We start from the raw sequence: 26,308 nt of genomic DNA on the forward strand, positions 1-26,308 counted from the left end.
ACATGGATCAATATTGGTTATAGATGTTGAATCCACTACCTTTTGCCAAAAGATTATATATTGATATAAAAGCAAATGTTATATTTGTAAAGTACATTTAAAATGAACCCACACATCACAGATAAATGGGACTTACCATATTATTATTTCTTCATAAGTAAAACCTAATTTCTCTTCACAGTGGCCAACATTACAAAGAAGCTGTAACAAGAGAGAAAGAATTTTAACGTATCCGACCACTATTCAAATGAAATGCACAGGTGTACATGCCGATCAGCAAACTTTACTGCATACTATATTAATGGTTATGTCCTAAACGGGTCATCAAATATTGACCCTAAGACTGTATTATGCCACTCCACCTTATGACTTGCTGATTACTGGAGACATTAATATCCACACTGACTCCTTACCTTCTCCTTCAGCTGCAGGTTTACAATCTGTTCTTGATTGTTTTGGTCTCATACAGTCTCATCACTCTCCAAAACATATTCGCGGTCATACATTAGAGGATCTCTGGGTTTTACTCTCTCAAACCTTACCAGAAAAGATCTAGCGCTCTCTGATCACTGCCTGACATAAGACCAACTTCAAAACCGATAACCTACCATTCTAAGGCACTAATGTCTGCCTCTAAACTTGTTGATTCCTTCTTGTCTTCCACTTTTAATACAGAGCCTACATGTGTTGATGATGCAGTTACCATCTATACATTATTGATCACGTTGCTCCTCTAAAAACTAGGAAAGTAACTCGTGTCCATTCCTCTCCCTGGTATTGGACCAACTTAGAAAAGTAAAAAGGACTGGATGAAAACTTGATTGTAAATTGACAAGCTCAGGTCTGACTGTCCGTAGGGAGATCTGGAAGTAACACTTATCTACTTATGTGCTCTTGCATCAGCTAGAACTGTTTATTACTCTGACATTATTACTGAGGGTCATGGCAACTCAAAGTACTGTTCAGAAATTTAGCAAAATTCTACATCCTAACCATATTGCTGGCTCTGCTCCTCTAAATTGTGAGGATTTTGCTAAATTTTTCACAGATAAAGTTGAAGCCATTAGAATTTTTTTGTTGTCACTTAATGCTCAAGACACAAATTTTATCATAGAAAATGTCTGTAGCTTTTACTGTTGCATAGGTTGACAATATTATTACTATAATTAATCATTCATGCTCTATGACCTGTTCTCTGGACCCTTGGCCAACTTATCTTGCTCCCTTTATTACCAAAACTATACATCTGTCTCTGGAATCTGGGGTGGTTCCAGCAGCCCTAAAACGTTCCATATAACACCTATTCTTAAAAAAAAAAAAAAAAACATGATTTGTTGTCACTGGCCTTGGGTTATTTATATTGCTTCTATCTAGAGTCATACCAATACAAGTACCATGTCTGCTCTGAATGCGCCTTGAAGCAAAACAAAAATCACAAGGTATATATTAGTGTAGAAAACAGTATGTAAAGATCCACCACCACAGTTCAGTGGTATATGCTTTCCATTAGCAATAGCAGACCATTTTATTTGACTTTAAATTTACATTTTATAGTAAATCTGTTTCCTTCAAAAGAAAGCATGCTAGCTAATATTGTATAAATGAAGACAAGGAATTTGATTTTACATTGGCAAGCTGAGCGGTAAACCCATTAAGCTATGTTTTAATGGAATGTGTATTAAACAGAATCAGGTTCACCTACACACCTCCAAAATTGGCTTCATAGTAGGTATAAGCATATAACCTTCATTTCAAAATAGATACCTCCACAAAATGACGAAGCCTATGAAATAATCTTATTCTGCATTCACCACTCTAGAAGCTGTAGTTGTTGTGAAGTTACTTAATCCACTGAGGTGATGTCAAGAAGCAGGCATGAGCATGTGACCCTCACATGGTTCAGGGATCAAATCATTGAACTCTTCCAAAACCTTAAAAGGAGATTTATATCACTGGGAAGGCTCTCTCTGAATCACGCCCTCTTTCCATATTTCAAATCGGAAGAGATCAGGTGTACAAAACACAAGAATCATCATGGCCTGACTAGAATAAACACCCTGTTTTACTACAAATCAAAGCAACATATATTTACAATATTCTAAACCAAAATCTTTATTTACTAATGGATTATATTTGTTAAAATGATAATTGGGAAGCCTGACTAAAATTTCTGATCTGTGTTATGTACTGCAAGAAATGTATTCAAACTGGTCAGTTACTACTTTCTCTAAAACTTTGAATAGAAAGGGAGACTTGAAATAGGCCTAAAATTGTTAAGAACTTTTGGATCCATTAAAGGTTTTTTAAGCAATGGTTTTACTACATCAACCTTAAACAGCAAGTTGCGCTGTTCCAAAAAAATATAGCGTTATAAATCCCCATGATGTAGTGATGTCAATATTCCAGCTCCCTGAAAAGGGGTCCCAGGCCTGTGGCTGCAAACCCCTAGGGCTGCTGCACGGCTTCTGTCTCTGCACCAGGCACTGGAACCTATTAAAACCTGTGAGGCGAGGAGCCACAGGGTGGTTTTGAACACCACCTCTGGCAGACAGCACAGCCGGCTGTGCTGGTCTTTGAAGCTGCTGGGGCCTAGGGCGCCAGTTTGCTGCTGGTTTGTGCACTGGGGTGGTCGCTTGAGACACAAGCGAATCAGCTCCTTCATGGATCCCCACACGCAGTGAGAGTGCTGCAGCACCTCGTCCACCATGGGACCAAACATATGCTCTGGAGTAATAGGGTCCAATAGGGATGTGTATTTGGTACATTTTTATGAATGTTTAAATGATACACAGGTTTCAGCGTTTATCTACATACACACACACACTCTTTATATTAAATTCTGATGTATGCCGACAGCCCTGGTTAGTATTTTCCAAGCAAAGAATCCCCAAATAAGCAAATAATGTTTTAACACTACAAATTAAAAAAAAAAAAAAAAAAAAAAACAAAGTATATACTGAGATTAGGGCTGTCACTCGATTCAAATTTTTGAGCAGTTAATTTATTCTTAGTTGATTGACAGTAGATTAAAAAAAAAAAATTAAAAAATCCCAATGGAATTTTGGTCTTTTTAAAAGCATCTGTATTTTGTATCTTAGTAATCAACCAATAACAATAGCACAGCTTACATACAGTGGTTTGCAGAAGTATTCACCCCCTGCACATTCTTCACATTTTGTTGGCACCCGAGCGTACTCCACAACGCTTTCAAATTAGATTTTACATGTAGAATCTACACAAACTACTCCACACTGATAAAGTTAAAAAATGCATTGCAATATAGATAAGATTTACATGAAAAAAACAGATTAATCTCAGTTGCATAAGTATTCAACCCCTTTGCTACTGCAGCCCTAAATCAGCTCAGGTGCAAATGATTTGTTTGAAAGGTCACAAAATTAGTTAAATGGTTTCAGCCTGTGTGTACACAAAGTGGTTTATATAATGTATATAAAGACTTTCAAGCTGCAACTCACATAGTGATCCAACAAAGCAACCATAAAGACCAAGGAGCTTTCAAAACAAGTCAGAGGTAAAGTGGTAGAGAGGCACAGAGCAGGAGAAGGTACAAGAAAATTTCAAAAGGTGCCAATTATCCCTCTCAGCACAGTGAAGCCCAAAATTAAGAAGTGGAAGATTCATCATACCACCCAGACAGTATCCAGATCAGAGCAGCTGGGCAAGCAGGAAAGTGGTTTGGGACATCACTCTAAAGCCAACAATGACCTTGAGAGATCTGCAATGTTCTGTGTCTGAGATGGGAGTCAGTGTTCACACATCAACAACAAGCCTGTCCCTACACAAAGCTGGCCTGTATGGATGGGTGGCAAGAAAGAAGCCATTACTCAAAAAGCCTCATCTTAAAGCATGTATGGAGTTTGCGAAAAAGCATGTAGATGATACTGCAGACATGTGGAAAAAGGTCCAAATTCCAAACGTTTCATCTGGCGCAAGCCCAAAACTGCACATTGCCCAGTCAACACCATCCCAACTGTCAAGCATGGAGGTGGCAGCATCACATTATGGGGATGCTTTTCTTCAGCAGGGACTGGGAAGCTTGTCAGGATAGAGAGGAGAATGGATGGTGCAAAGTACAAGTGAATCCTTGAGGAAAACCTCCTTCAAATCAGCCAAGACTGAAACTGGGGAGGAAATTCATACTTCAGCAGGACAATGACCCAAAGCACAAAGCCAAAGTGGAGTAGTTGAACAAGAGTGGCCCAGTCAAAGTCCTGACTTGAATCCAATCAAAAATGTATGGCGAGACTTGAAGACTGCAGTCCATCAACAATCTCCAACAAACTTATCAGAACGAACAATTTTCCCATGAAGAATGGGCAAACATGTCACCATCCTACTGTGCAAAGTTAGTAGAGACCTATCCAAAAAGACTCATAGCAGTAATTGTTGAAAAAGGTGCTTCTACCAAGTACTGACTTAAGGGGCTGAATACTTATGCAAACAGTAAATTTCATTTTGTACATTTCCTTTGCAAGTTTTGCTGACATTTAACCTCCATCTCATATAACAGTGTTCAGTTTAACCACTACAGCTTTGAATAACAAAAAGTTTGTTTGAAAAACTGCGCACACATTATTTGTAATTCAACAAAATGTGACAATTGGTAGGGGGTGAATACTTCTACAAACCACAGTATGTTACAGAATCAAATGCACATATTCCACAATACGTTGTTATATTAACCCCCCCCCCCTTTTTTTTTTTTTTAAATATCCACTTCTGTTGACAAATGAGCTAGATAAAGGAAAACAAATTATCTGCGTAAAAGTGTACTGGTAAATTAAACCCTTTAAACAGTTCACTTACACTTATGCGTACTCCGAATGCTTTCATTTCAAATGATGACGCATTGATCTTGTGTTTTTGTGGTATGACACAAAGCCTTGCTGCTCGACCTGAACCCAACGGTTCGGGCTCGGGTCGGGTTAGTGTAATCAATGAGTGGATTGTGGCATTTTTTTTTTTTAATTTTAAGTGAATATTTTTTTTCTTCCTCTATGCAAGTGCTTCTAAAACTCACTTCCTGATTCATGATTATTGAAAAACCACTCGCCATTCACCATAGGTTCTTTGAGAAATTACCTCTCAATATCACCTCACAAACCTGTTTACTCATGTTGTGCAGACTGTCAAATGCTGCGTCACCGGTGTCTTTATGAAGTAACCACAGGCTATAATTAATGCAACTAACAACCAATAATCATTTTGGCTGATAAACCGACATTTTGTACAGCCTGTCAACAAATGTTGCATGAGCTCTAACGGGATACAGTTCAGTTGCAAAGCACCAACGTCACCAAATTAACATGGTCAGTCATATAAATGAACACCAAAAAAAAAAAAAAAAGTGCAACACCTAACTGATAACTCAGTCGACAATTCATGCCTTTTTTAGATAACGATAAACTATTTTCGTTTTAGTTAACGATGCAAAATCTATTTGTCCTGTACTATATGCATTTGTTTAAATGTAAAGAATGACTAAATGTTCAGTATTAAAACACTGCTCTTTAATTCAGTTTTCTTTCTTTTTTCTCTCACTCGTAATGTGCTGTCATAGGCAAACTGAAACATTTTATATCATAATTCATCTGTATATAAGGCTGATAGAGTAAAAAAAAAAAAAAAAAAAAAACTGTGTAGCAGTGGAGCTTTCCGTTGCTGGAAAGAATACGTCTAAATCCACTGTTTGGAAAAACTGAATACTACAATATTGTTCGGTGATAATAAAAGTCCATGTGGCTTTGTACAATGCAAATCTTGCATAATATTACCGAATTATGACGACAAAAAAACAGGAAATTCATCTCTGCAGCGGCACACTGAAAAGTGATGTATTCATCCTGTAGCTGTTTTAAAAGCCATAGTTGTGGTGTAACATTTGTTATTGAAAGTTAATTTAGCGGTTTGGTATGATATAGGCTTGTCCAAAATGAGTATGCGAATTTGCAAGAACATCTTCTGTGTGGCTGTTTATGGTAAAGTTTTGAAAACGCCTGTTGTCCTTTAGACTATGCAGTGTTGGATTACGAGGAAAGTAAGTAAACGAGACACGATTAACACCGATTTTCTTTATTTATTTACATTTTAACTGGAAACCAGGAATACTCTACACTGAAGGTACATAGTTTCAATAGCGTATGTTAGGAATATATTTGTGGAGATGGTTGGGTATGCAAATATTTAAAAAGGTCTCGGGCTCTGGCCCTTTTCTGCCAGTTTTAAAAAAAAATATGAAACTCTTCCCCCTACTGGCAGAAGTAAGCTGTGGAGCAACACCGGTTGCTGACCGGGAAAATGTCAGGAGGATGTAGGAGGGTCTGCCTCTACCTCTACCTCTGGCAAAGCCACGGAAGGATCCGTATGGCCTATAGCCTTGTCCCCTTTGGAACCTGTTCTGTCCACTTGATTGTGTTGGTGGAGGCCTGAAAAACCTTTGCCTATTAAAATACCACCAATTAGGGAGTATGTCTATGTCTGTTGTTGAACAGGACCTAATGGCTTGCCTTGCCGCCTTTATCTGTGTTAGGTAATCCTTGAGGTCTGTGCCAAACAGTAAGTCCCCTTGAAATGGTAACTTTGATCTTGGATTGTGTGTCAGGAGTTAAGGAGGATGTCTCCATCTGAAGAACTCATCTTGCAGAGATAACACTCGCTACAGCCCTAGCACTGTTGTCGGTGCTATCACATGCCGCCTGATTTTGTATTGTTTCCCCTCTTCTGCAAGCTGTATGGCGATTGACGTTCTCTTGAGTAGGGGTCTGTAAGGCAGCAGACGCCTGGCTCCATAATTTGTGTTGATATTTGGGTGTGTGAATTTGATAATTGTTGATGCGCATATTTCAAGGCGTAGTCCTTCTTCAAGAAGGTATCAATTTTCCTGTCTGCACCCATTAGTGCAGAGGATTTTGGAGGATGCACTGGTGGTTAGCGTCGACATCATGGTATCTATTTTGGGTGCTTAAAAATATGTTATTTGTGTCCAGTAGGTACGCTTGAATTGATACACTCTATGTAGATATGATGCAGCACAGGCAGGCTTTTTCTATAAAGCCTCAACGGGCCTCCAGACTGCCTCATGGAAGGGAAAACCTTCAAAGTCAGCAGACTTGTTGCTTGACTTATGTTCCTGGAAGGAGTAACTCAAGCTGTTGGCTTCACACGGGGCGCAAGGCCGCAGTGGGACGTAACAAACAGGCTGCAGTGCACGAATACCCGTTTTTAATATCTCATAAAATGTGTGTTAAACAGAATAAATGTGAAATACATAGCAAAAAAAAAAAGTAACAAGTACTTATCTGAAACAGCTCTGCTGTCAGGTCAGTTCCTGGTCAGGTCTGTGACTGCAGTGTTTTTATGAGGAACGGGCCATGACTGTCACAAACTCGTCAAGTAGCTTTGACATATCTCATTCAGGTTTCGGGTCTTTAAGATGTAAATACCCATATTGTACAGGTTACATTTTGTATTTGAAAAGGAACTTCACTGTACCAATAAAACAGAAGCCGGATAAAGAATTTTCCGACAATTTTTGGCTTGCTGGTAACATAGCCAAAACATACCACAGCATGGCTTTTGCATGTTAAATGATAACAGAGTAATGATGTTGTTCTTTTATTTATTTGTTTACTTTTATTTTCTGTGCAACATCAATCAGAAAAAAATACTAAGCAGTTTCTTTATCTACACTTAAAGCTTTACACGACATTACTTCTTTTCAAGAAATAACAAGCTGTAATATAACAATGCATGCACAAGTTTGTTTTACTGTGTAGACATATAAGTTCTCAAGTGACAGGAAGCTAGAATTTTATTTTTATTTTTTTTTAGAAATAGTAGTACTAGTTATAAAAAAAATTGCTCTTTAACCCCACAAGTAGTAGAACACAGCCTAAACATGGATATGAAAAAGCTAGGAAACGGGTGAGGTAAACAGAATTAGCTTGCTTAGTGAAACCAGGGCAAATCACCTTCAACATTAACATAAGCTACCACTTAATAGGCTTTTGTACAGCTATGGACAAAAGTTTAGCATCACCTGTAATTTTAGGATTGAGACCAATATACATATTATAATAAATTAAACGAACATAATTTAGACATGTAATCAAAGAAACTACAAAATGATATCACAAACATCTACTGGAAGCCATAATAGTAGTACAGTATTTCATGTTAGATTTCAATTTGTCTTATTTATTTTATTTTTTAAGTATATGGAGAACTACAAAGTGGTATGTAATTCAATATGTTAATGTAACATTAAATCAGCAGGTTTCATTTAACTTTATGAAGTAAAATTTGTTAATCATATAGGGTGATGCAAATTCATTTGGCCATAGCTGTAGTCATTTGTCCTAAGCCCTGAGATCTGAAGTTACTTGGTTAAATGCCTGGCCTGACAAAATGTCTAACATATGTATGTACTCTTTATGCATTATCAATTCCGTAGAGATTTAAAAATGTGGATTTCACAACAGACAATGAGCACAAATTGAGAAAGCAAACTGATGAAAAAGGTGAACAATCATGCAGAACAGAAAATCCATATTTTGATTTAAGATTGTGCTTGAAATAGACCCATTTCATAGCAACTCGTGACACCAACGGTATACATTCCCCAAAGCATAGTGAATGAACATCAAACATGGGCAGGGCAGACAAGAGTTACAAGGTTCGGCAAGACACAGCCAAGTTTGAACTATACATTAAATCATCAGGAAAAAAATGTATGTGTTTACTGTGTAAAATGATTAGTATGTCTTGCCAGTGTTGGCAAGAGATCAAAATATTTACACCCAAAAAAAATATTTTATAACATCTGTAGCATTTAACAAGAGATGTGATAACAGTGAGTATATAATTAATATATCTAGAATCTAGTCACTGTAAAGGTAAATGTTACGTGCGGTAGGATTGCTCATTAAATTTCAGCATGAAGTATTAATCATCATTGGCCAATAACTCATTGCTGATTTTGAACACACTAAACTGCCTACATATCCAAATAGAATTTGTACGAATGTACATTGTTATAGCATTAAATCGATCCTAGACAGAGCAGTCCAATGTATTACATGTGCTAAGAAAGTAATGATTACATTATTTTGGTGGCTTCATTAAAACTGTTAATATGCACTCTACAGTATATTTAAATACATTTTGGGGAAAAAGGGTAATATACATCTGCTCTTCATCTCTGAACATTCAGTAAAGTGACAGGAAAAACATTTAGCTTAATATTCACTGCGTCTAGCAGCTTATGCAATGTGCAGAGATGCTTAAGTTACCTTGATGAAGTTGTTCAGATGGCCCAGCTTTCGCATATTGGAAACTCCGTGTGGTTTCACAACATTTTGAAGAATTTCCCGCAAATTGTCAGAGGGGTCTGTAATGAGATAAAAATAGCAGTCACTAATGAACCTTGAGGTAAGCTATAAGGCATCAGCAATGGAATGCTGCAGATGGTTTTGGGTGACCGAGTAGAAAGGCTGTGTTTGGAATGGAGAAGCTGCATTCAGTCTCAAGCTGGGGGGTCTCCTGTTTGGCACAGTAGACTATCCGAGTACAGTAGGTGGTTTTTAACAAAAAGTAAAATGTGCAGACAATCTATGCTGTCAAGGCTTTTCTGGTGCCATATCTAGCCAATTATGTTTTACTCTGTCAGAAGTTAAAGATACAGTATCATATATTGGCTAAAGATTCCCTGAAGGTATACAAACTGTTTTACCAAGTTGAAAATGCAGAACATTCAATCCAATTTCTAAAGAAACATGTGTTGTACCTGTATGTTTTGGTAATTGGGGGAAACATAGAATTTTGGTAGCACTATGTAAAAACGATAGTTGTATTTCTAGTACTTTTGTAAATAATTTCTGCAGTTTTCTTGCCAAAGCCAAACTAAACTCAAGTGGCACTGTAAGTAATGCACTGATATATAATTCTAATATCGAAATTGTCAAGGATATTGGAGCCTGATAAACCTGGAATAAACTACACACTGATTGGTAAATCACACTCACACAAGAATACTATGACAGGAGCATGCACTTTTTGCTGGTCCTTGTAGTAAGTAGTAAGTTATTTGCCTGCTCAAACAAGTATTTTCAACGTGCCTCTGGGATGACACACCATTATACTTGCTCACTTTCAAAAAGTGAAAGTACCGCAATGTATATGCGTACTTATAACTAACTGTTTGCTGACGATACCCGTAGTTTCCCTGTAATTTAAATATGATTGGGTCAGTGTTATTTTTTTATCCTGAATTATTTTTAGTCTGGTGATGCAAGAAGGTGAAGTCCTCTGCTAAGACTTACAGGAAATAAATAGATTTAAATATGGGAGGGTGTTTTGTCAACAAATTAAATCTCAGAGGGCAAAATGCAATGAGAATGGCATCTCTGATAAAATGGTCTGCAAACATGAAGAGATACAAGTAGTCATTGTGAAGTAAAGTTCCATTTATTTCTATTGGCACCTAAAGTTACATGACCTCAATAAGGCAATAATTTGGTCAGAGGTCAATTTGGCCAAAATATTCCAGTCAGCAACTCTGATGATGTGACATCTGAGGCTTAGACAATGCAGCTGCAGAAATTTTGTGAAATTACTGACCTAAAATTAAATTTCTCTTGTATGATGCACAATCAGACTTGACCTTACAGTATCAATATGTTTACGATTAAATCTCCACCTTAAAATCCCTACACAATGTAGTCATCTTAGCTGTAGTTTCATTCTACTGAAGTCAGTGCAAAGTGCATTTGATGCAACACAATATGGCTGTAAGATTAAAGACCCAGTATCACATCAATATAAGTTATACAAATCCATTTAAGATGTAATGGACCTTGCTGTGCTGTTTCCTATCTTTCTGGATAACTTTCAGTACTTTTTTGGAATTATGAACTGCTTAGGGCAAAGTCAATCTATACCAAAGCTTGGCGGCACTGTTTTCATTTTTGGCAGCAGTCATGGAACATGCATCCTCGTTATTTACGGTAAAGTAGAATGGCGTACTGTGACAAGTCAGTAGATACACCCATTATTCTCACTCAAGAGCTCCCCCGAGCTAACTTTTAGACAGTAACTGCTTGGTTTGCTAGGATAAAATGTATTTCTGTATGTTGTAGTAGCAGGAAATAAAACATAACAGTTAGGAATGTGCATTGTTATTGGGGCGACATCATTAATAACTGTCACTTTGACTAGCACATGTGTAGAATATATCTTTTACATTTTTATTTGCCTACATTTATCCTTTTATTCTCATCATAGTTATTTTAGAAAAAAGTAAACCCGCATGTCATTCACCTCCACCGACAGGGTAGCAGTATTTGAATGACAGGTTACTGCAAATTGCAGTGAGCAGGTAAATCTTGACTCCTGCAGTGTTTTGAAAGCAAGTCATTGTAATTTCAAGATGTATTTTGATACTGGAATTTTATTTCCGGGATGCAACTAAACAAGGTGCGTCTCTCTGAAATGGGAACATGAGAACAACAAAACTTTCAGATCATGTAAAATTGTTAATAACTAGAAAAAGAATGTATGTACAGCACTTTGAAGTGAACTACGATGCTGGATCTTTAAGTCTGAAGAAACAAAAATGGCATAACCTGGTGTTATTTGATAGCAACAATGATTGTTTACTCATTTCTTGTGTCACACTATTAACAAAAATTGACATATAGCTGCACTTCTAATGTTGTAGTAAGCACAATGCCCGATAGCTTAGCAACTGGGACACCAAACCCTGAAGTACAGTATAAAGGTGAATGTGCTTGCTGGATCAGGTATCAATGCAGGACTGAAACAGCACACTTGATGAGCAGCCACGAATGTGACAAGCGGTTAAAGCAGAAAGTACAAAGGTGCCCATTAATGTCGAAATATGTAACTAGATGTTCATTACATTAGCCCATAACTAAAACGTACGAAGAGAATGACACCTGAACAGAATATGCCTGACTTTTTAAACAAGCAGCCCTAATTCAGAAACTCAGCTACATGAATGGAAATGAACAGCAATACTACTGCAAGCACAAACAAATTGGAATGTATAGTTGCTTTTTGTGATTGTGTTTAAGCTTGGACAAAGACAGTTACTTTGCAATTATACTGTCCAATTCCTGTTACAAAAGGCATTCACATGTTTCTACACCCACTTGTCACTTGGCAATGGCTCTCCACTATTTCACATAAGATGCAAATTACTCAACATTACTGAACTACTGTACGATGTCAATGCAAATCCACCCCCTCTCCCTATAATTAGTTAGTGAGATGGACTAATGGATAATATATAAACTAAATAAAGCATCAGACCAAAGAATAAGGTCTCCCAAGAGGTGCGTTCCAAATAATGTGATCTGCTGTCTTCAATGGCATCTCGATGATAGAACCCCTGACCCTTGGGATTTAGCATTTTATCCTTGTTATGGTATGCATTATGACAAGGCAATATTAGCAGTCATTAAGTAATTTAAAATATCTATGTTACCCATCCTTTCATTTTTAATTAATTTTTTAATTCAACTGAAAACTTTTTGTCAGCAAACTACTGAACCCACAGTAGTCAACAACTACTTTCCTTATCTCAAACAGTGGATTATTTTGCCAGGTCACCATTTATCACTGTATATCCCTATAAGATTGCATTGTTCTTTTATCAAGCAGTAAACCAAAACCCTGTGGGCTACTGTAAACTTTTTCGGATCAAAGAGTATTACGAGGTCATTCTGACAACCAAGTGACAACTTTTCTACGGTAGTAGGACTAGCATCATATATAGGTAAACTAGTCTAAAAACAAAAGCTTTTCCCATCAACTTAATACTGTATTTACATTTTTTTTTTATTTAAATAAAATTATTTACTTGGGATTAAGATGTCCCGTCTTATTTTCCAAAGGCAGCTGACTGTGCCAACATATCTGATGAGAATGAGGCATGACCACTTAAGCCAACTTGTTCTCAATGCCAAATACTTTGACAATACAGCCTTGCTAAATTTCAAAAACAAAATTGCCTGATTGGATACAAAACTGAAATCTCAATTTCCAGTCATTCAGTTTACATGTTTTGCAATACACTGGCATCAGCAAAGTCTTTTTTTTTTTTTTTTTTTTTTTTTAATCCATAGTGACTTAAAGCTGTTAATGTCACAAAACTAAGTTTAATTGGAGGATTCAGAAACCCACTTGAGCCATTTATTGTTTTGACACTTTTTTTTTTCCCTAAACAAAAATTTCTCACAACTATTCATACAGTAATGTGCGATACAAAATGAATGTTTTTGACACCCCCATCTTTTTTAATCAGCTTAGACACCCCACAGGCTTCCATGGAACAGCACACACAAGACGGAAAATAGGCAGGTTTAAATTACATCACTGGAACATTTTGAATGTTCAAGAGTGGTTCTAAATGGCAATAAAGAACTATCAACATAAAAAATGTATACAGGGCAGTGTGTTTGGAATTTAAATTTACCTACCATGAAACAGTTGTTTTTGATATCTTCTAACCTCTAAGACCCACCCAGAGATTCTGCTGCAGTGTATGTTTTATCCTGAAACACCCTTGGTAATTCACAATCTGCTTTGTAAACAAAAGCCTTAATGGTCAGTACAACAGGAGTGTAAACAGCTGGCATAACAGTAAACATTATAAACAACTAATACAGAAAAGACTGCCCATTTAATGTCAATCTTATAAATGAGGCATCTGGTTCATTCCAGCTCAAGCAGACCAAAGGGGTTCTTCCTTTTGTGGTTGTTGATACTTACATAGCTCTGATATTCAGGTTTTATTTTTGAGGAGTGCCCAAAACACTGTTATAAATGATTCAACAACGTAGCCATTTTGAGCCAACTCGGGTAGCTTATTGAAAAACATCATGAAACCTGCTCATAGTAGAGCAGGTTGCAGTGGATTTGGTTAAGGCCACAGCTTTCAATTTGTTATAGACCTTTCTTAACTTAAATTGGGCATGACTATATAAAGAGAGTCAGCAAGCCCCACTCAGTCCGGTACAGCTTTAATGCAGCTAGTCAAAAACAAAGAATGAATTGGATGGCACTGCAACCCATTCCACCATTACCAGATTTCACTGATCAAAAATAAAACCTGAAAAAAGGCATTTAGAGGGTGTTGCACAAATGCAAATAAGAAATGCATAACAAGGCAAAATTGTGTGACTGAAATTAGTAAAAACAATTAGCACTTTATAATAACCTACAACCTCCATCAAAGGGGGGTGACCTGCACAAATGAGTTTGCATGTCTAACATGGAATGGCGGCAGCAGCATTATAAAATGACTACAAGAATACATGTGTGTATAAAACATGAATTCAATATCTTTATGCATTAGGTACCCATTGACCAGAAAGCAATAAGTCACATGACCCCAATATGACATGTTACATCAAAGGTCGAACTGAAAGGTGCAGTTTGATTTTGCCAGAGGAGTTTCTATAAACACAAAATACGTAGTTTCAAGCTGAAATGGTTTTGGAGTTGAAGAAGTGGTGGTGGTGGATTTATAAATGTATACCAGCTCCCCTCAAAGGATGCTTAATAACTTTATATTCAAGCTCATTCTTGCTTCCAAGGCAGTACTGCAAAAGGAAGAAACAGTTACTGAAGTCTACCCCACTTAAGAGTACATGAATACAATTTCAAAATCCAAAACCACCAATGCTGCATTATTAAATTTACTGTGGTCAAGTGTACTACTGTAAGTGTTTATTCCCCTTTTACTGTATAGCTGTGATACTCCGTTAACTCTATAAAAAGTATGTGCATTGTTAACTGACACAAACGGGCACAGGGCCAGTATCAGGAACGTGAATGCTTTTAATACATTCACACACTGAAATGGCTGCAAAAAAGGAAAGTGAAAGACTTTTCAGTAAGAGACTATAAAAGACTAAGATCTACTGAGGTGAACACAGCACTTGTTAAAGGTATATCAATACGGACCAATTGCCAAGTACACTAAAATTCCGAAAGACTAGTACCTTTTGAAACTTACTAATCCTTATATGGAGTGTCTAAGTTGGTCCCTAAAAATATTAGGCTTAAATATTTCTTTTCTAAAAAAATAAAAAAACAGTTTTTTTTTTGTTGACAAAGGCATCTAGTAAATGCTCCTACACAGGGTTCTCTCCAGGCCTTTTCAAACAGGCGCGCCGCCGAGCGAAGTGGCTGTCACCGCCCGGCTGAAAAAAACACGATCCGCCCGTCTTGCAGTTGCTACTGTGCTTTTAACAAAAAGGATGGATTGCGCTTCTAGCAATTCTTAAAAACTTGGGCGTTTTTGGGTGAAAAAAAAAAAATCTTGGAACCACATGACCGCTGTGTTACGTACGTCTTGACACAACATTTAACCAATCAGAGAGCTGAAGGGGCGGGTTTTCTGTGTTCAGCACTTCGAGGGGCTAAAACGTTAGATAACTGCTAAAAAAATAAGCAATTATTTTCAAAGCAAAAACAGTGACAATGAATGCAGGGGGGCAAAATATGCCGGCGATCGCCGCAATCCCCTGCCTAATACTATATTTGCGCCGGCTACTTTATTAAAAAAAATATTCAGATTATTTTTTTCGCATACTATCATTGTCCATTTTTTGTCGTATTACTGTACTGTAAGGTTATATATAGTACATACATAACTCATATATATATATATATATATATATATATATATATATATATATATATATATATATATATATATATATATATATATATACATATATATATATACACACACATACACATATATACACACACACACACAGACACACACACATATACACACCAAATAAAAAAAAGCATATTCCTTTTGTTGTGATATCGTAAGAAATATGTACCCAGCTGCTTGCGAGATATATTGGGGGTTCATGTATAGTGGCTGTAAGCCTTTAAGAAGAAAGGCATGATGGGATATCAGCTGAACACTTTGTCAGCTGACATACAAATGCTTCAGTGCAGAGATGCTGGGTTATTACCCTCCAGTTTCATGCAACAGTTATGATGGCGACCAAATATGTGTGAGTGCTGTTGTGTAAAAAAAAAAAAAATAATAAATGGTTAAAATGAACAGTATGCAAAAAATGTAGAACAGAGAAAAACAAAAATGGACGTGCATTAACAAAATGCCATGAAAATCTCAAGAATTTAAAAAAGCAATAAGCTCAACAATTTAGTTAAAAAAGGAAGTGAAAAGGTTACCATTTTGTGTGAAATCCAATAAACCTAGGTTATGCTTCCCCAGTCAAATTTCAGAGTGCCTAAATAAACACAGGGATTTACCATAATAAAAAAAAGTAATGAAAAAGAACGTAGAACATAAAAAAGCGCAACCAGATAGTCAACGAAAGACAACACATTATTCAAATTCTTTGTAGAAGTATATATTTAAGGTAAGGCAAGTTTATTTTTCCGTTAAAAGTGCTCCCGGCTCTAATGTTCTGCCGCCTGGCTGTACAGAATTCCTGGGGAGAACACCGTTACAGATCGATCAGTCACCTGTTTGCATCTTGTTATTGAGCGACTACTGTACTGTGTGCTGAGAAACTGCCACCGACGGGATGACACAGGAAAAATTCTGGCTCACCTTGCCGATCACGAAGCTCCACCTTCAGTGTACAGTGTAACATGGGAAATAGCAAGCTGCAGCTCCCATGCTCAGTGTCAGTGTAGTCCTGATCTGACAGCATGTAACACAGACAGCTCTTATGATTACATGTTACCGTTTATTTTTCAGTTAAAAGTTTAAATTGCAGGGAGTTGGTTCTGCTATTTACGATACTAAATGTTTACACAACACTCGAACACGTTTGGTCACTGCCACAATTGTTGCATGAAACTGGTGTTATCGTATTCTGCTGGTATTAGTTCAGCACCTACCTGCGATTACAAGCATTTGCATTAGATTAAATTGTTATTACTATTAGTGTATTTGTTACTGTCCTCCACAGACTTCAGTTTATTAAAACGTGTGATGTTTGAGAGCTGAAAAAAGTAATAATAATAATTGTAATATATAACTTATATAAGTTAGTTTTTGTCAAAACTGTACAGCATTTAAAAATGCAGTGAAAAGACAGGGTGCGAGAATTCATATTTATGAACAAACCAGTTAGCATATCACTTTGAATGAGCCTTTTAAAATGTAGCAGTACTGTAGTGGAATTAGCTTTCATTTTCAAAACAGCTTTGTTGTTGTTGTAACCTTATCATTTATAAGGTCATACAATGCAGGATGCAACGATATTGTGGCACATGTTACTTTATTATTTTTTTTTAAATCGCTGCCTTGATGTGTGTATGATTTGTTAGTTACCGAAATCTCAGTCAACAATTGAAGACAGATAAGAGGATCATTTCGTGCCACTTAATTTGTGCCGATGAAACATAACCTGGTTAACCGTACTGATGGCATATCAAATGCTTAGTTGACAGATATGGTTGCATTGTAGAACTTAAGGATAAAACATTTTGACAAGGAATTACATTAGTTCCATAACTTAGCCGAGCACAAGGTGGTTTCAATAAATACTTTGATTTAAATATAGGTATATGTGACAGTTTATGTTATTCAGTCTATTTAAACCTAGGTAGGCACTTATTTATTTTGATATGTAGTTGAATAAAATATTCTAGAAATGTGTAGAAAATTAATTAAAAATAAAAAGTCAAATAGCTTGGTTGGATAAGTGTCCACCCCCCCTTGTAAAGGCAATCCTAAATTAGCTCAGATGTAACCAATCGCCAATCACACACCAAGTTAAGTGGCCTCCACCTGTGTTAAACTGTAATGATTCACATGATTTCAGGATAAATTCAGCAGTTCTAAAGGCTTTTTCAAAAGAACTCCGGGACAAAGTTGTTGAAAGGCACAGATCAGGGGATGGGTATAAAAAAATAAAAAATATCAAAGGCCTTGAATATCCCTAGGATCATGGTCAAAACTATTATTAAGAAGTGGAAGGTGTATGGCACACCAAGATCCTGCACAGATCAGGCCGTCCCTCCAAACTGGATGACCGAGCAAGCAGACTGATCAGAGAGGCTACCAAGAGGCCAATGGCAACTTTGCAAGAGCTACAGGCTTTTATGGCCAAGACTGGTCAAAGTGTGCATGTGACAACAATATCCCAAGCATTCCACAAATCTGGCCTGTATGGTAGGGTGGCAAGAAGGAAGCCATTGCTCAAGAAAGCCCACCTTGTATCCCATTTGAAGTATGCTAAAATACTCAGGAGATTGTGTAGCCATATGGCAAAAAGTTCTGTGGTCTGACAAAACTAAAATTGAACTTTTTGGCCTAAATGCAAAGCGTTATGATTGGCGCAAACCCAACACCGAAAGAACACCATCCCATTTTTTTTTTTTTTTTTTTTGCCAATTTAAGTGGAATGTAATAAACAAGAACCAAAATGTAGAGTTTTCTTTTCCTCCTCCACTTTACAAAACCATTTCAATGTTTTTTTATTTGAAGTGTAAAACTTAATTTCTGTTTCCGTTTGCTTGTTCAGCTACAAAAAGACAGACGTAAACCTTGTGTTATTAGTTTATGAAAACATGTCTATGGCCACTGTTTACTGTGAAGAAACAGCAATGGCAAGGAATGAAAAAAATAAAATAAAATGCATTGTCAATTTTAGGTACTGTTTATTTCAGGAATAAACGAAACAACATTTAACTTGAAGTGCTATTTGGCATTCTTTGTTTTGTAGTTATTTCACTGGGGTAAAATAAATAGTACACAACGTTTTCTTTACTCCTGGGATATTTTTCTATTTTAATGCGTTACATATTGTAAGGTCTCGCTGTAAAATGAAGGCGCCCACACACAGGAGCCACAGCCCTGCCGCCTGCTGCTGTGAGATCTCTGCCTGCATTCACAGCAATATAATGGCTATTATTACTTTTTGAAAAACAAATGAATATTCAAACGAATATTTAAATTATGAGCGAATATCCGAACATGAAAATCCTGCATTCATCCCAGCACTAAATAACTTAAGTGTAACATATGAACAATCTGCTGGAATGAATACTAAGAATTTCCAATTCTGCAACAAATAAAAACTCTTTCCAATATAAATAAAATTAACTTTTTAGTGAAAGAAAAAAGTGGAACAAAGGCACAGATACGAAACAAGAACTTCACACACCCCTGACCAAAAATATGTATTTGTTTACTCAAAATGGGCTAAGCAGTGTAGCTGATATTCAAGAAGGAAGCAGAAAATGAAATCGAAGGGGAATTATTTTTAAAAACATGAATGTAATGACCCTACACGCTTCAGTTTAACAGGAGGGGTAGTACTTCACTTCCTCTGACCATGAATATTTTTCTGTTCTCCAGACAGTAAGTACAGAAATACACTTCAGTTACTGATTAAGCTCTCATACATTACATACTGTAACTTTTAGACTACATTTTGATCACTTTAAAACTTTATTGCGTGTGTGTGCATTTGTAGTGATTAAGAAACATCCAGGAATCTTGTTTTGGAATTAGGCAGGCAGAATCTTTTTACTTGAAGCACTACCAAAAAACATCTTTACTGTGTTCAATATTTATTATGCCTGCATCAATAATGATGCTACACCCCTTTTGCATCTTAAGACAACATGACACTTCAGGGTGTTTATTCGGAGAAGAGTATGTTGTGGTGTACAAGTAATACGCTAAACTAACAGTCCATCATTTACTAACAGCATACTGTATAACTAGGCCTGCAACTTTACGATTTTAATCGGTAAAGCTCGTTAAATGTCAAATTCCCCAAAAACATGAGTTTGACAAATAAATTTATATAGGATAAACGTCAGTAAAGACTTTTTTTTCTTACCAAAATTACAATTTAGAAATTATCTGTAGCTTGTGTAGTTTTAATTCTTGCTGATTGTTCTATCTCCATTCCGCTCTGAATGGCTAGGGGGTCACTGTCGGTCAACTCAGTGGCTACTGTAGTTTCACCGTCAGTTATTTCATCCTGTTCTGACAAATCTCATTGACTTAAGTAGCGCTACAATGCTCTCATTCGTTTAAATGACTGCCAATCATCAAACCTGCACTGACCGTGCACTTTCTTTTGCCAGCTGCAGAGTCTGTCATTCAAAGCGCCTACTTTGAAATTAGCGGGTTAAGGTGCAGGAAGGCTTTTGTATATAGGTATATACGGTGACAGTTACTAGTTTGAGTTGAAAATGGGGTGCAAGAGGAAAACACTTAACAAGTATTGCACACAATATCCTGATTGATGGCTGAAGTCTCTATGAAGTCAGCTGAATTCAGGATGAAGCAGGCCCATCTGCCTTGCCTTCACTGACTCCAGCTGTGATGAAGCAGGAGAGGGGTGAAGCTCAGACTCAGACTTCAGCTATCCGATGTTTTTGTTCTGTGCATATTATTTTTACTTGTAAATCTATGCTATAAAAGTTTTTATATTGAGTTTTGTAGGGCTTACTTGAGATAATTGTGTAGTATCTTTAATCTATATAAGGTAACTACGCTGTAACTAAACGGTATTTCAATTAGAATTTTGGGAACTGTAGTTTTGTTGCATGTTGAATATGATAAAGGGGTTTCTCACAGTCTGTTTTTTTTGTTTGTTTTTTTTTTGGAAAAAGATAGATTTCACCCACTCTGCTTCAATTGAAAAATAAAGCTCAAAAAAAAACCCCCAGTAATTTCTTCCAAAAATAAAGGTCGATATTAATCGTCGAGTTGTCAAAAAAAATAAAAATCTAATAGTAGCAAGCCTATGTAAAACATATATCCTGCTTATATTACCAATGCACTAAAATCCTTTATAAATTAGGTAAACCACTACTAGTTTCTGTTTATTTTCAAGTGAATCGATAAGCATGCAAAAAGTTTCTGCCTTTCTAGGGCAAGTCTGCGGAGTATTACAATGGAAATGTACAGAAAAACTGTACTGGTGGACAAGAAGTTTCCATCTTTGCCAATAATCAATTTTTCAATTGATTCCACTCCTCATTATACATATTTATAAATACCGGATAATACATTCAATAATTACATTTTTGTAATGTGCATAGTTAATAACATTATTTAAGTTTATCAACGAAAATGTGTTGAATGCCCTGCCTTGCTAGTTACAGTATTTCTGCCACATAAGCAGTGGGTGTGCTCTTCTTTTCCTGCTCGTGTTAACTAGCATCTGATTTGCTGGTCCCATCCTACCAGCGAATCAGTTTTGAAAATACTTTGTAAGTACGCCCCTCTGTGTATTCAATGTAAACAAACAAAAAAGCGTGCTGCCTTGAATCCAGTGCAGGACGATAGGCTTATACTTGGGAATAAATATATTATTATTATTATTATTGAGCTATAAGGCAGGTATTTCCGCATTGTATGATTCACAGATAGTGAAGGTTAGGTGGCACAGTATTAACAAGATGCAATGCGTGATGCTGCAGCTGTCACTAAAAAAAATATGTTTTTCACAAACTCGTGTCTAGTTCATAAGGATTACATTTCAAAGCAGTGTAATCTGTTTGGAATAAATATTTTAGTAACACTCCTGTAGTATGTTAAACTTGCTTTAGGCTTTTTGCGACTTTTTTTTTTCTTCTCCTGATGCTACCGAGGTGTAATTACTCCCTCACATTCAATTGTTGTGCACAAGTTTTTACTTAACAATGATGATATTAAAATAATCATGTCGGCGGGAGAGGAATGGAACTAAATCTGTGCAGGGGATACAATTATCAATATTTGCTCAAACGATTATATTTTTTGTGCCCAATTAATTGATTGCTATTTTGAGTCTTAACTGACAGCCCTAATTTGTATGAATAAATTTAAAGATTTTTAGAGGCATATTTATCTTCTTTCTGTGTTTACATACACCTGTGATAAAAAAAAGAAAAAATGTGTTCTGGGGGGGCACTGTGGTTGATTTCTGTCAACTGCTGATTTATGCACTATGGAGATGCTGAACACTACAACGGCCAAGAAATAAAACAAATTCTCTGAAAGTGACTGGTATATCGGAATATGATACAATAGTCTCTGCGTATAGGAACACCTCCTAAGAGAACACCCTTGTGGTGAAACTTATTTTTACCCCATTGGAAATGCTCTGGCTAATGGAACAGGGACTTAAAAGAACCCCTTCTTGGCACCGATAGCGATTCATTCACAAGATACAATACTGCTTTGTAACCTGATAATTTCTCATCAAACTTCCATTAAAATGGTTTATTCAGTCTTTTCAAAAGAGACTTGTCATCGCGAGAGTGTCACAATGGCACAATGATTGGTTTATGAAATCTTTCCAGAACTGCCGTCGTACTTTTGACTCGTTTTGTATTCTGTTTTCCACAAGTGCACCTCATCACTACAAAATGGCTTTAAACAAACTGCGAAATGCACCTCTGTTTCTCTTGCTACAAAAAGCTGGAAATTGTTCGAGCTCTTGAGAAAAGTCTCTGAACAATTTGGTGTTTCCAGTTCCGATGAGTTGCTTCACCATTCTGTTAAATAATGTGTATGTCTTGTGTAAGGTTGCTGGGTTAATTTAGTTTGTTAGTATATTACTTGCTTAATATTATAGTTTATTAACATACACTTGCCTATTGCTTTTCTTTTACTTATTCAGTTAATTTCATACGTTGATGCATGTGCATCATGACAAGTAATACATTTTTGTATTTATTGATCAATCATATTGTGTCTGGTGGCTAACTCCATCTTAGAGAACATTTTTGCTAGAAGAACATTTTGCTTGCTTCCCAGGGGTGTTATCATAGAGGGAGACTAGTGTATTGCTAATTGATATTGCTAACTGAACCTTCTAGGTCATTTTAAGATGGGGGGTGGATCTATAAAGATAGTCTGTTAAACAGTCACTCAAACTGGGACTATATGATACACATTAGTGATACAATACATTAAAGCACATGTAAATTTAACATGCATAAACTGGAGTTTACTTAACACAGGTCAATGAGCCTAAAATAAATCTTATACGCAGTAATGATGTTTGAGTGTTTCTGGATCTCATTACATGAGAATAGCTGTAATTTACTTCATGCTAATATTGGTCTCTGCTTTCCCCAAGACAATTTAAATCCCTGAAATAACATCTCTTCTACATCACGTTTCTTGTGTAATTTATTAAATTAAACAGTACAGCCCGTATTTTAAGCACGTTGTGTACTGCAGGACAATTTTTAGAATGATGTTTTAATTTTATACCGTGGGTCACAGGACATCTCTTTTTTCAATGCAACATAAGGCTATATTAAGCATAAACAAGTCACAACGAGTTTTACTGCTTACTGTGTCTGGATGCGTAAACAACTTAACCCTTAAGGAAGGTAAATCAGAAAACACTGTGTTCTGTTTGCTGACTGGCGGTACAATATTGTTTTAATACACTCTTCAAAACCAGTAAAAAAAAAAAAAGGCCAGTACGTGGATCGTTTCAAACCAATTACCTGCAACACTGTTTCCAGTGCGTCTAAATGAGTTTATTTAACAAATGAATCAAAATGAAGTCTTCTAAAACAACACTGTTTTCAATTAAATAAGTTTTATTGTAACAAACCGTTACAAGTGCTAATTGTAAATACACAAGACATGTACCAGCTAAAACATTCTAGCATTTGCCACAATATATATATATATAACAAAAGATACACAAAAACCAAACAAACATTTCATCATTTTGTGAGTGTGTTTTTTTTTTTATTATAGTTTTGTTTCATTTTTTCTATTTGTAATACCCCTATTTTTCTGTTTAGCGGTAATACGCAGTGTTTACTGCTGCATGAGGAAGTAATGTCTGGCTCATGTTGTTTAACGTCTGACTCCTGCCCTAAAAGCAGCAAAGTTATTATGAGAACGATTTACACGTCAATAAACGGGGAAGCAAATAATACGGGTAAATACAAGGGTGGGTGTACAAACCCTGACATTGTTAAACTAAATGTTATTTGCACAACACCGTTTTGCGCCCCCCACTCTCCAGACTGCGTGGATGTACACTGCAGTTGTCTCAAACTGACGCCCATCATGAGAGCTGCGCCCCCGCTGTACTAGAACTGCAAAGACTGTCTGAGCATGAATACTACTAGCTCTCCAGCTGCAATTACTGATTATTTATGAGCGTACATTACACGCCACTTACTCAAAACACTAATACAGCCACATTTGTTATCTTTTATACTACCGTTCTTTAACGTGCACCATTGTCAACGCGCTTTTAATTAAGCAGTGTTACTGTGGTTATCAATGATTTTTTTCACACAGGACCAATAACACTAGCCACTTTCAAGCTCCACCTATCGCCTCCTCTCTGTGTCTCTCGTTTTGACTTACCTCTGGTGAGATCGAGCGGTACGTTTTCCTCCCCGCTGTCATTCCTCCCTGTCAAACACAAACAACACGGTGACGGTTAACACAAACAAACGCGAATTCAAGTGCCTTAGAATTACAAGTTGCAAAGTTCGCGGGAACCACGGCCCTGAAGTGGAAGGAAAGGTTTCTGCTTTACCTCGCATCCTAAGGCTCCGGATCGGACGGCCGCGGATGCTGACCGCCATGTTTGCAGGGACATTCACAACACCGGAAACCTCGAGGAGTATCGCGAGAATGGCGGGGATGTCGCTGTCTGCCGCGCTCCTGCCAATGAACCAGAAGAGTGAGTAGATTGTGTGTCCCTGTCTGTTTGAGGACGGGGTGTGCGGCAGGCTCTAGTGACATCCCGTGGAGAAAGATGATGCAGTCGTGTGAAAAATGCATTGCAAACAATCAGCATCACCAAAACATGTTTCACTGCAGTTATGACAAAAGTAACGATAACCTGCTAGCGTACAGTATTCTACACGCGGACGGTTTTGCAAAGCTTGTCCTCCAGCCCAAATCCAGATTTAAAAAGACCTCGATAATTCCAAGTAACTATATAAACCCCTATGTTAAACAAGTAACAGATCACTATTATACGTATTACTATAACAGTACACCATATATGCCAGCAGTTCATACATGGCCGGACAGTCATGCGTCCCGATGCATAGGAATAAAATCATGATATTTATCCATATTCAGAGCAAGTCTAGGGAATTTACTCTCTCGCAGTACTGTTTTATTTATTTATTTATTCATTCATTCATTCTTGCTTTAACAGCTGCTGGCCCTTGTGCCTGTCTGGGATTGTGTTCACACATGACCAGATATCAGTTTATTAACATGTTATTTATAATCGTATTGGAGAAACGGTTTGTTTCCTCACTGTTGCTACAATATGATTTGATGTGTATGATTTTTGAATATAATGTGGGAGCCAATGAAACGCGAAGGACTGGAGCTACACATGTGAATCGTAGTGTTGAAGGTTCTGAGATACACTATATATTAATTAAAGTCGAGTCCAGCAAATTAAAATGGCATCTATCAATGCAAAAAGAAAAAATATATTTTAACAGTGACTGGAGTAAAAAATATGTCCCTTTGCACAGTTTCCAAATGTTGGCAAAGTATGCAATATGCATTAGGGCATGTAAAAATACCTCTACATTATCTGGAATCACTCAGACAGCAGCCAATGAACCCAGACATTTTTTAAAGTGAAAAGTCACATCAAAACAGTATACTGGGTTGGTGTACTTACTGTACATGCTCAGGATTTGGGAAGATTCTTCATTATGCTGTCTAATGGGTACATTAGTTGAAATGGTCTCAAATGAAGGATGCATTCTGTTAATTAATGATGGGTGTCATTATCAGCTGCTTGCTGAATCAAAAGTAGACTTCAGGAAATAGACACCAGTAGAAAAGTAAATATACCTCCAGGTGTGTGACATTAGCCTAGTCCTGCGAGGAACATCGATAGTGTAATCCAGGTTTTCCTGAATATAGAAGAGGAGATGGGTAAGAGCAGCACCCTATGAAATCATCTGATACAGCACAAAATAACTTCTGGAAGTCTGGTCTCTTAAAGCAGGTGCTAGAACATTGTCACTCATAAAGTACGCTGTGGTGTTTTGAAGCAAAAGGAAAATGCACATTTCTTGAGACGTATCACATTTGGACGGTAGAGTATCGTGAAGCAAAGAAACATTTCTTTAAATATTAATACTTAAAATGTGCTTGTGTATATACTGTAATCCTGGGCATGTAATGATGGAACTGCAATGTTTTATCACATTATTGCCTGTGTGTTTTTCAATAGGCTGAACCATTAAAAAACTGTGTGAAAGAACATTAAAGTTCCAACCCTGATGTACA

At 36.8% G+C, this 26,308-nt stretch overlaps 1 protein-coding gene across 1 annotated transcript in view; it reads right to left on the reverse strand.

The window, feature by feature from the left end:
- LOC121304929 (rapamycin-insensitive companion of mTOR-like) overlaps positions 1-24,674 on the reverse strand; it is a 79,231-nt gene extending 54,557 nt beyond the window's left edge. Inside the window, exons 1-4 of the mRNA XM_041236371.1 lie at positions 24,576-24,674; positions 24,401-24,448; positions 9,312-9,409; positions 137-201 (exon numbers count right to left, since the gene is read on the reverse strand). Coding sequence (XP_041092305.1) covers positions 137-201; positions 9,312-9,409; positions 24,401-24,448; positions 24,576-24,624 — 260 coding nt within the window. The 5' untranslated portion in view covers positions 24,625-24,674. The remainder of the gene's footprint in view (positions 1-136; positions 202-9,311; positions 9,410-24,400; positions 24,449-24,575) is intronic.
- Between the last annotated feature and the right edge of the window lie 1,634 nt (positions 24,675-26,308).

Source organism: Polyodon spathula, chromosome 2 (assembly GCF_017654505.1).
Source record: "Polyodon spathula isolate WHYD16114869_AA chromosome 2, ASM1765450v1, whole genome shotgun sequence".
NCBI lineage: Eukaryota > Metazoa > Chordata > Actinopteri > Acipenseriformes > Polyodontidae > Polyodon > Polyodon spathula.